Source organism: Anolis carolinensis, chromosome 4, assembly GCF_035594765.1.
Source record: "Anolis carolinensis isolate JA03-04 chromosome 4, rAnoCar3.1.pri, whole genome shotgun sequence".
Lineage (NCBI taxonomy): Eukaryota > Metazoa > Chordata > Lepidosauria > Squamata > Dactyloidae > Anolis > Anolis carolinensis.
Window position 1 is genome coordinate 19766599 of NC_085844.1, and position 12541 is coordinate 19779139.

The window sequence follows — 12541 nt, forward strand, 5'->3', positions numbered from 1 at the left end:
TAACAGAAATTGACATCATATCAATGTGGTTGAAGGAATGATGATGTTCCGCTCTTCTCAGGCTTATGGTTTTCTCTGCCAGAGTTGGGAAAGCTTACTCTTTGTACAACAGTTCCTAGAATCTCCCAGCTAGAATGACAAGTGGGAGTTATAATCCAAAAGCTATTTTGCTAAACCCTGGCAGTTGTAGATGTCTGAACACCTCAGGATTCCCTCTATCAAGTTCAGAGTTCAAAGGGGGAAGAGAATAATTTGTGATAATTGTGTGCATTACAGTTATATCAGATTCATCTCATGTTAATAGCTATGGCTTCATCTTATGGAAGTGGTATAATGAGGCATTTTCTTAAGTACGTCGCTAGACACGATTTTCCATTAAAGAGCTCTAGTAACCGAGTACCTCCACAAACTTGAAGGATGTAGCCATAGCATTTGAAGTGCTATCAAATTACTCAATTTTGGAAACATTCTTAGTCAATTCTGAATTCTGAGCGACCAGTTTCCAAGAATAGGAGGCACTTTCACACTGAAAACCAGTGTACATTCTCAGAATCACATTAGTTGTATAGCTTCAGGTTTTACAACCAACAGACCTTTCTGTTCACCGGAGGCAAGCTAGCATTTATTTCTAGCAGAGCCAATGATTTTTAGACTCAGATCGCTGACCTGAAGGCAACTGCTGGGTTGTGCTTTGTCAGCAAAGCAGACCAGCTTTTATTGTATCCAATACAACATGGCAAGCCACTATTTAGTGGTGATATTTCTTTTAAAAAAAACTTATTGGGGCAGTCAACACCTTAAAGAAATGTTAATCCATTGGATGGCATTTCACAACACCCCTGCTGACTGGGCTTGATGGGATTTGTAAATCCAAAACATCCTCAGTTTAGAGAAGGCTAATATTGAATTGACTTATATCAAACATGACACATTGTGTATATGTGCCTTCAAGTCATCTGTTGACTTATGGTATGCTTATGAATTCCTTGGAATCCCTAATAGTCTACATTATATTTTTAAATAAAGAAAGTTGGGTGGAAGGGTTAACTAGGAGGGGATTATCATGTGGAAAAATTGTATGGATTGCTATGTGCTGGCTTCCATTAGGTTCTGGTACACAGAAAATATTTAATTCTAAGCACATTTATTTTGTTTCCAGCCATGGTTAGATCTCTGAGTTTTTAGGGATAAATGCAGCCCACCTATGGATTAGATTAGACCATTTATAGCAGGTCTGGAAATTACACAGTCTTTCAGAAGATGTTAGACCAAATGAGCCAGCATCCCCAGCTAGAACAACTAATGGTGAGAAATGCTGGAGACTGCAATCCCAACAGCATTTAAGAGGCTGTATCATTCTATTCCTCCTTTAAACAGACCAGAACACCCTTGTAAACAAGTTCCCCAGAGAGCCTCCAGAATAAGTATATTATGCTGATACAGTTGGCAGAAAAACTACTAAGAGCTGTGCCAGTTATATTTCTTTGCTCAGCAAGCAGTAAAAGCTTCCTCCTTCCAGTAGTACATTTAGTTTCGCTGCTGTGCCCTGTCCTTCCTCTACCCACCTCTGCATGGGGATCCCTGTATTTCAACATTTACATGAAGGGTTGAACCAAAATAAACCCTTGGCCAATTAATGGAGTTGTACAAACTTACCCGAAAGGCACCAGACCATATCTGACCTTGGAAGCCAGCAGTGCCAAATCTAGTTCTTATTTAGAAGGGATACTGCCAAAGAATTTGTTGTTGTATGCCTTCAAGTTGATTCTGATGTATGGCGACAGTCAGGTGAAACTATCAAAGGGTTTTCTAGGAATGAAAGTGTGTCCCTCAACCAAGGTCACCCAGTGTGTTTCCATGACCAAGAGTAGAACCCTGGTCTCCAGAGTCATAATCCAAAGGCTTTATTTCAGAGGTCGTTGATGGCAAACCACCTGTGAGTAGTCTTGCTCTAAGAAAACCCTGTGAAATTTATGAGCATAACCATAAAACCAGGTGACATAAATGCTTGTGCGTGTGCACACACACACATCTTCAAGTCACTTGCCAACTGTTGGCAGACCCACAAATTTTCATAGGATTTTCTTAGGCAAGGAAGACTCAGGCCCCATCTTTGCTGCCATATAATGCAGTTTGATCTGCATTATGTGTAGATGCATATAATGCAGACTGAACTGCATTGAACTGGATTATAGGAGTCTATATTGCCATATAATCCTGTTCAATGTAGTTAATCTGCATTCTGAAACTACATTCTATGGCAGTGTAGATGGAGCCTCAGAGATTTTTTTCCAGTTCCGTTCCCTGAATAGCCTACAGATCTAATATTTGTTGGCAGTTTCCCATCCAAGTACTAACCGGATTGACCCAGCTTAGCTTCCAGAACCAGACAGAATCTTGTGTTGAGGGCACGTGCATAATCACATACACCACGCTCCTTTGATAGAGCTCTTTTACTGCTAAATACTGGTATATTTTGCTTTAAAGCATGCAGTAACTAAACCTTAGAAATGGCTGTACAAAAGCTGACAAGTCACCACATGATGACAGCTTTGAGAAGGGGGCATGGACAACTGGGGCCAAATTGGGGCCCCCAGAGGATTAATTTGATCTCAGGACTTTGAATGTATTATTCCCCAGGCTGCTTTAGTGTATATTAGCATATTTTACTGAATATAAGATGCACTTTTTCCCATTGTAGGGCTACAAATTGCCTTACTTTCAACATTTTTGGGTGGTTTTGCCCCAAAAAACTCTTTCCTCCAAGGGAGATGGAAAAGAAAAAGGACTATCCCCAAACAGCTCCGTTTTGGGGGTTTCCTCCCAACAATCTTACCTCTGAGAGATGGGAAAGTGGAAGGGCCCCAGCTCCAGTAGCTTTCCCAGCCCTCACCATTTTGTCCCCAGCCACAACCAGTATGGCTAATCTAAGCACTACTGTCTGCTTCCGTTGCCTCCCCTATGAGCCCATAGACCCAGTAAAAAGACTTATGCAGACACTACGACTTCTTCAGCTGTGGGTGTGGAACCATTGAGGCTGGTTCCCTTCCTCCTCCTCATCTCTCAGAAGACATAGGAAATAAGATGTTGCTGCACCATTGCAAAATCCTTTTTGATCTACTGCAAGTCACACAGAAATCCAACAGGAGACCCAGTTCTGACTTCCCTGCACTTGGATATTTTATTTTACTTACCTATTGAACTAGAATTTACAGAATCCAAGGACAAGTATTGTGTGAACTTCCAAATGTTTTTAGGCTCCCTCTGCCTGTGCCAGGACAATCTGGTCATGGTGATGGATGGGACTTGATGCTTAGCGGTTATTAACCTTGGACTGCCTACCGAGAGCTCACAACTCTCTGTGCAACAACTCCATTGACTGCATGCTTATTTCTGGGCACAATTCATAGTGCTCCTTTTAACCTATAAAATGGCTTGGATCCAGATTCTCTTGTTATGAGTCAATTAGATCTAAGATCTGTGATCTTCTGGCGAGGGCCTTCTGTCTGTTCCACCACAATCTCAAACTCATTTGATGGGAACATTGGGGAGGGCCTTTTCAGTAGTTGTTCCCAAACTTTGAAACTTTCTCCTGAGAGAGGTCAGGATAGCTCCATCCCTGCCTGCCTTTCATCGGCAGGTAATAACGTTTCTCTGCTAGCATTTTAATATTTACTATTAATACTTAATATTGACATTTTAATATTTTAATATTTAATGGTTGTAATGACATGCTTTAACTGCTTTTTAAATTTTTATATTTATATTAATGTATTCACATCGTTTTAATTAGCATTGTTGTATGTTTTATTGTTAGCCACAGGATGCCCACTGCTGGAATCATTCATTGAACACTGAAGACCTGTTCCTAACATTTCTTCCTCTCTCTCCCTCTCCCTCTCTTTTTGTTTTGCGTTTTTCTCTTCCAGACTTCCCGGGCGTCTCGGTGGGCTGACCCAGACCACTTTGCTCAGAGGCAAAGCTGCATGAACACTTTTGCCAGCTGGTTTGGCTATATGCCGCTGATCCATTCTCAGATGAGGCTCGATCCCGTGCTCTTTAAAGATCAAGTCTCCATCCTGAGGAAGAAATATCGAGACATTGAACGACTTTGAGGAGCCCTGCCAAGGGGAGGGGGCAGGTTGGGGAAACGGACTGTTCACGTCACCCAGCACAAAGCCACTGACTCTTGGGAGCCAGACTGTACCAGGAACGAACTGACAAAAACACACACAAAATTGCTCAATATGCCAATGGAAAAGCCAACTAGCGCTGGCTCCAAAGGAAAACACATTGTGCTGGACTGCTTCAAAAACACCTCACGGGCTGCAGGTCGCTCAAAGACTAGGTTGTGTACAGTTTCATTATGGAACATTAAATAATTATTTTTTTGAAATGATTGCTATGCAGGTTTAAACTTTTTTAATGATCAAAAAACACTATTAAAAACAGAGTTCTTTCTTTAATCAGAATTGTGTTGCTTGTTGTGACTATTTCAGATGTGACAGGTTTTTAAAAGTATGTTCTCCAAAAAAAACCCACACAAGTCATCTAAATTTGTTACCTGTTGTGGGGTGGGTTTTTAAAAAACAAAAATTAGTGGGCTATAATTATTGTTCTTTTAATGAAAAGAGAACCAACAATGAGACATGGGCAATAGAGTGGTATAAAACAACTGAGGTTTGAGTTGGCTTCAAAGAATTTACAATATAAATACTGGTCCTGCCAAAGTGTTATACTTACTGATCCAAAACGAATGTCTTGTTTTTCTAAATTGCAGCCCTTCGCAGCTTTTCAATGTGTCCCCATGGGACCTCCCCCCCCCCCCCTTATTGAAGTATATGGCTCTATAATGAAGAAGTTCAGAGATGAGACCCTACATTTTAAGAGTAGGGGGTGGGACTCTCCATTTTAAGAGTAGTCAGTGGGACACACCTTTTGGGAACCAGAAATCCCTTTCCTTCCGAAACCAACTGGACCAGAGAGGATGGGAAATGGGCTTCCAGACCCTCTGCTAGAACCTTTGGAATAGCTATTAAAATGCCTAAATGATTTGTTAAAATTACACAGAAGAAAATGGAGTGAAGGACGGAAAGATGATCATTGAAAAGAACATATACATTCTTACACACATCACCAGCTAAGGAAGAAAAATTAAATAGGAGGATTGGATTTCTTCCATCATGTACTACATGGGATTCTAGTGTAAGGGACTGGTCCCAATCTTTTTCTTCTAGGGAAGGTGAGCTGCTTCCTCCTTTAGACAAGACTATGAGAAGAGAGAAGGTTCAAATTCCCTCTGAACTCTCCATTACCTCCTTAGAAATCGCTTCTGGGCACAGGGTTCCATGTATGCCATGAACCTTTGGGTTCCCTTTGGACAATTATGAGAAGGACATGTTCAGCCCTACTATTAGACAGAATAAAACATCTACCTTAGGCAGCAGAAGATGGAGGCCAATTGCAGCAGCTGCCACAGCCATTCCTTCTGAACTCTGAGGTAGAGAGATGTGTATTGCACACCATTTCTCCTCCATGCCTAAATGAAATTACTGTCATTTTATCAGTTTTGAAGTAAAATGCAAGTGACAATCCAGTTAGCTTTTCTATGTGGTCTAGTGGAGAGTGTTTCTGGGAGCCAATTGTCTTGGGCCAGATTTGCAATACAACTGTACAAAACTGGGATTTCTCTCAATATCACCAACGCTCTATGGCAAGACTATTCAGAGTGGTTCATGGGTGCTTGTCCATTGTGAATTCCCAGAAAATGAACAGTTGTAGCCAATCAACACAAATACGGTACCGACACACAAATACACACACACACACACACATATATATTATATGCTTAATGGGGAAATGCCATTCCCTATATCAAACAGTCTAAGAAGAATCTAACTTAATTCTTTTACAAGAGCTTTGAAAAAGACAGGAAATGGCATTGTCTCCCCCCCAATATAATTTTATTGCAAAATATATTTGGAATGGGGAAGGGTACAAAAGTGGATATAGAACAGGGGCATTTTTAACATCATGCATCGTCATCTTCTTCCATTGTTATCCAATACAAAAAAAGTTTCTATGATGTTTAAATGGAAAAGAAAAAAACATTTTTAATCTAAAACAGAAGGATAGAAAAGCGGGTGTATAATGTTTTGAAACATAGAAGATAGAAAAGTTGGGAAATGAAAAATAGAAAGCCCTAACTAATGTTTCCTACCCTGTCTCTGCTATCTTTTTCATGAGTTTAAAAACTATTCCTTTTGTCATAAAACTTATATCTGGTAGATTAACTTTCCAGGATCCCTTGGATATCATGGGGATCCTGGTTCTTGTCACTAACTTCTCTATTCTTTTCTTGTTATTCCTACATCCTTGCACTACTCATTTTCTCATAATGCTATAAAACCCAATATTTTCTTTTTCTTTAATGTCAGCCCTTTATAAAGGGCTGATATTATTCTCCAAATTTGGCAATTGTATAAACTTCATCAATTTGTCTATCTCTGCCATGTCCAACATTTTTTCTAATCCATAAATCTTGGGTAGGAATTTCTTCTTTTTTCCAATAGTAAACATAAACTATCCTTGCTGCAGGTACCATGGATAAAAGAGCACCCGGAATTTTTTTGATAGAGTTGAATTTGTAAGTTCCCAACAGAAAGGCTTCTGGCTTCAGCGGTATTTTAATTTTTAAGGTATTTTCAATGTTCTTATGAATTATAATCTAGTTTGGGTTTTTTTTTACTTTAAGACATATCCACCACATAGGGTAAAAGGTTCTTTCTATTTGATAACATTTCCAACAAATATAATAATTTTGGTTCCATGTTCGCTAATCTTTCTGGCATCATGTACCATCTACACATCACCTTCTAGAAATGTCCACAAAAGTATTTTTAAGTAGAGTCTTGATTTGTACTTTTTCCATACTCTGTATAGTGTATTTAGCAGATGGCTCTTAAAATTAGAGTCAATTAATGTTTTTTCATTTATTAAGTATCCCTGCCATCCATATCTTAAGTAATCTCCTTCTAATGTCAGAAGTCTTTTATTATCTAGAGTTATCCATTCTTTCATCCAAACTAGAGCTACAGCTTTGTAGTATAATTAAGGTTTGGTAGAGCCATACCTCTTCTGTCTTTGGCATCTTTCAATGATTTCATCTTAATTCTTGGGCCCGGGGGGGGGGGGGGGGGTTGCCTTTCCAAGTGAATTTCCTAATATCTTTCTTCCATCGTTCAAAGCAGGTATAATTTAATAATATTGGTATTGTTTGGAAAAGAAACATCATTTTAGGGAGAACATTCATTTTAATTGTTAAAATTTAAGAGTTTTCTTAAAGTCTTTATAGCTTTCAAATAATGAAAAAAGTAGATTTGCCTTCAGAGAAATGATTTGCAATGAAGTTGATTAATTTGCAGCAGATTTAAGGGCATAATTAAATTATTTTGTAATCCTTGTGAGAATACAGGTTTTAAAGAAGTGGGTCGGAGTAGCTTTTGGCTCCTTGGCAGCAATTTGCTAGGGAGCGCAATGTTGTCCCTCCTCTCACCCGCTCCTGCGGTTCCAGCGAACTAAAATGGGGAGGTAGGATCTGTCGAATTTTGAGGGTTTGCCTCTGTTCTTTTCTTCTTTCTGAAGAGGAAATTAAACAGTCACTACTATCCCATCAATGCCCTGTATTCCATCCAGCTTGGTAGAACGTATCTTGCCACTCCATTTTTCCATGAGAGTCACATTGTCTTCTCTTTTGATGTAAGTCTTCACACAAAATAAAGTGATGGCTTGTGTACAACTTGCTGCAGCTCTGAAGGAAGAGAAGAGGGAATTTGGAAGAAGTTGGCCACTTTTGCTACAAATAGGAAATGTCATGAGGCCAGTCTTGGAAAGTGCATTGCCACAAGATGGCATAATGGCCTTCAGGAAGCAGATTTCCCCACCTAAAACTACATCCTGACCAAGAAGGCAGGTGGGAAGCATGTGGTTCTCCAGTTGCTGCTGGCCTTCAAGTCCTTTTGGTCCAGAAGACCACATGTTTCCCCAACCCTGTCTTTAAGAAAGCTAACACGGTTTGCTGGTGTTCCTCCTCCTTCCAAATGCAGCCTTTCCATTTTCCTGTTTGTTTGAAGTATTTCTGAACTCTGCTCCTTAGCAAAGAAAAGAGAAAAAGAAAGTTCTGAGCTTATAAATATCAGTTGTAAAATGGGGCCTTGCCCTCAAGTTTATAAGGTATGAAACACGTATAAATGAAGGGGGAAGGAAGAAGAAAAAAGAAAGCCCTTGGCTTTTCATCAAGTTATTGAAGGTACAGTTCTTATCAGGAACAGCCGGAATAGAAATAGTTGAGGTAGCTTAACATAGTGGCTGCCAAGTAAGATGGGGAACTGGGGGAAAAACCATGATATCTGGTTTCTCAGAAGAGATGGCAGAATAACTCTCTTTCGCTTCTCCTCTTCTCTACTCCACTGCTCACATGTCAAAGGCACATGCTTACCAAACAACTGAATAAGGCTTAAGTTTTAAGAAAAGGGCGAGAGCAGCAGTAACTGAGCAATTTTCTCTTGCAGCTACAAGCTTCTTCCATAATATGGTGTCTGCCATTTTTGTTTAAGATTCAAGTCAATTATAGACTGAAAGTATCAAGTTACAACTCAACTGACATTACAATTTTAAGACCTTTTAACTTGACACACAATTTTTTAAACATCGGGAAGAGCAGATCCACTGAGGTTCCCACTCATTTGGAGACATATTTCAAGTGACATGGAAGTGAAGTCAATGTATTTGTTTCTGGGACATTAAAAAGTAAATAAGCAAAAAGATTATACGCAAATGGAAAAAGTTCAAATGCTTTATTTGGTCTTCTCAACAGATGTTTATGAGATTTATCACCATTATAATAAGACCTGTATGCTGTGTCTTGCCTTAAAGTTGTATATTGACTTATGGCAACTCATGATTTCACAACAAACACTTTTTAGATACAGAAAACATGTTTTTTCCACACACACAAAAGTAATGAGCTTTTTACCACCAAAAAATAAAAATCTTCTGCACCATTTTGAGATGATTCAATACAGAGAAAACACTGGAGGAATATTTCTTTTGATCTAGGATGAGAAAAAAATAATTAGCCCTCACCTACATGGACAAGATAGTCAAGTTACATCTCTATACCTGCACTTTCTGAGTATCCAGGCTTAGTGATATTTAGTGTAGACCAGTGGTTCCCAATCTGTGGGTCCCCAGGTGTTTTGGCCTACAACTCTCAGAAATTCCAGCCGCCTTATCAGTTGTTAGGATCTCTGGGAGTTGAAGGCCAAAACATCTGGGGACTCACAGGTTGAGAATAGGTGTAGACCTATTAACAGTTTGTTGATTGTAACACTGTATTAAAGTGTGGAGACAAAGACTGTGTCCAGATTAAGAGAATCATTTGTCTCTGATGCTTCAGTTGACATGAGTTCCTGCCGCCCTTATCATTCTGTGTAGGGTTAAAAGAATAAATTTAGCTTCCTCCAATCTGAATACCCATCAAGCTTCTGGCTGTTTACAGATAGCTAATTAAACAAGGAACAATACACAGCTTAACTCCAAGATGATTTCAGGACGGTAGGAGGCATTTTATCCTTTGTAGCCTGTTTCCAAGACAGGTTTGACTGTGTCAGCAGGCATGTATTTCGCGGTCAGCATTAGGACCGCTTGAGGGAACTCACTCCCAAGCAAATATCTTCATTTTGTAGGCCCCTTGGCCAGGACTTCTTCATTCCAGTGATGGACCGCAGTAGGGCATTTGGGGGGTCAGAGTGTTTATGTGGAAGGTTGTGAGGCACGGGTTGTATTTATGAGCCCCACAAAGGGCTGACTGACAAAGAAGACTCGTTTGTCATTCAACACTCCTCTCTTGCTCCTGTGTGCAAACAGTGCTGTGCAACTTTGCTTGTGAATGAAATCTCCTTTTTTTGTAGACCTGCATGGCGACTTCAATGGCATTCAAAGAAAAGTAGCACACACTTTTTCTTGCCAAATTTGGTGTGTTACTTTTCTAAAAAACACTGAATGTTCCCCAACTCAGAGGTTCTTCATAAAAGCACAGGCTGTGTCTGAATAATCCCAACTTCCCAGCTAGTGTAATTTTGAATATCCATAATTTCCCAAACTTAAGCAGGAAGGGGAGAATCTGATTTTTTTTTCATTTTTGGCAAGTCTATTGTGGGAAACCAACAGAAAGCCTTGGTGTCTATAGTCTACAAAAGCTTGTGCTACATAACATTAGCTAGTCTTAAGGCAGGGCTGGGATTCATGGGGCCTTCCAAATGTTCTCAGCAGCTGTAAAGACAACACCCAGTGGTGAAGAATGCTGTGAGCTTTTGTTCAGTTTATTTCTTCAGTTGTTCAGCAACATCAGGAAGATATAGGTTGGGGTTGCAAATGAGGACACTGCCTTTCAAATAAGAATTCTGCTCACCAAATGAAGTTTCCATCCAGTCTTTGAATATCTTGTGTTGCAGAGAGAGAGACATTGACCATTGTTCACATCTACACCTTTTCTGTACTGACATTATCTTTGTAACTTTGGACCTTTTCTCTGGTTTTCCAAATGCATAACTGACATTTCAAGTTATAATGCAGTACTAGAAATCTGCAGAAAGAAAGAAAATATCATTTGGGAGAACAGAATTGTTTTACGGAGAGGGCAGCATTTTAAGGCTACTTCATTTCTGAACAGAGCTTGTCAAGAAAACCCATGATAGGTTCGCCTTAGGGTGGTATAAGTTGGAAACAACTCTGGTGACCAGGGTTTGATTCCTCACGTGGCCATGGCAACTGTCTGGGTGACTTTGGGCAAGTCACAAATTCACAGCAAAAAACTTAAGAGTTTTTTGGCTTAGAGTTACTATACATTGGAAACAACATGAAGGCACACAAGAACAACAAAAAAATACTCTAATTTTGCCCCTTTCATGAAGATAAACCATTGCATATCTGTGAGATTTACAACAAAATGTTTGGGTGTGTGAAATGGTTCTTTTAATAATTACAGACCAACAGACATGCCCTCTCCCATACTATTCCATTCCCCTCTCATCCTTCTCCCCCATGGATACTTCACCATACCATATATTCAGCATTCTGTGATCTCTAAATATGCTCATTTTCATCAGATTCCTTGGGAGTGGGAGAGGAGGAGTACTGATGGAATGCAGATCATTGCTAGTGGCAGGTCATATAATGAAAACCACTTTCATCCAAAAAAAAAATGGCAAACCTCCAAGATCTATGGGTTGTCGGTTTCCCACAGAACCATCTTACAAATTTAAGATATTGCATTCAAGTGTCATTCCAGTGATAAATAAATGATTTCCCTCCCTTCAAATTCCTTACATCCTAGAAGCGAATTATTATATTTTCATAAAGATTGTCTCTTGATATGTCTAATATGCTAACATCCAGCTGCGGAGAAGTTATTTGGCCTGCCACTAATACTGAAAAATAATCTGGTCAGCTTGCATAGTGTACTACAGGTATGGTATAGTAATAGCAGGTAACCTTGAGAAAGTTACATGCTCTCAGTCTCATAGAATCATAGATTTGGAAGAAGCCTCATGGGCCATCCAGTCCAACCCTCTGCTGAGAAGCAGGAAATTAGAGAAGAACACAAGGGCAAGCCCACTCTGAACAAAGAATACCAAGAAATCCACACTACATATCCCAGAGTCCCAAAGCATTGAACCTTGGCAATTAAAGTGGTGTCAAACCACATTAATTCTACAGAGTAGATGCATCCTTAGCCACCTATTAGGACAGTTTTAGATTGATTTCAGAATTCCATATGTTCAATCTACAATAGTCATATGCCTTTTTCCAGTCTTTCAATTGACTTTCCAAAATAATGTCAAGACACCATCACTTGTATTTGAAATAGGTGCGACCATCAGTTGGAGCTGGAGCCGATAGAGGGAGCTCATCCGCACTCTCCCCAGAGTTGGATTCGAACTAGCAACCTTCAGGTCAGCAACCCAACTTTCAAGTCAGCAGTCTTGTCAGCACAAGGGTTTAACCCACTGCGCCATGAGGGGCTCCTGTTAGTTATGATGGGTATATGTTAACTTTTGTACCACAAGTAGTATGCCTCTCAATATTAATAACTGAGAAACCTAAGTGTGAAACTGCCATCATTCCCATGTCCTGCTTGTGGTTTTTCCTTGAAGGCAGCTGGTTGGCCTTTGAAGGAATCAAATGCTGGACTAAACCTTTGGTCTAATTCAGTAGGATTATTGTTATGTCTTGATATACTGTATATATTCATATATAAATCTAGAAATCTGGGCTGGCTTATCCATGAGTCAACATAATTACAGGGTGTTTCAATTTCACAGCAGTATATTTCACACTGGCAACATGGTACAATTACACAAAAATTTACAAACAGTTTAATGAGTTATCAAATTTTACTAAGCATTTTGAGTGAGAAACAAATTGAAAAAAATAACAAATTGAGAATATGTCCATAGGCCTTATATTAAGGAGTTGCCAT

General features: G+C 39.5%; 1 protein-coding gene across 1 annotated transcript in view; it reads left to right on the plus strand.

The window, feature by feature from the left end:
- Positions 1 to 4472, plus strand: part of ext1 (exostosin glycosyltransferase 1) — a 263006-nt gene extending 258534 nt beyond the window's left edge. The window contains exon 11 of the mRNA XM_003224835.4: positions 3930 to 4472. Coding sequence (XP_003224883.1) covers positions 3930 to 4115 — 186 coding nt within the window. The 3' untranslated portion in view covers positions 4116 to 4472. The remainder of the gene's footprint in view (positions 1 to 3929) is intronic.
- Positions 4473 to 12541: the final 8069 nt, after the last annotated feature.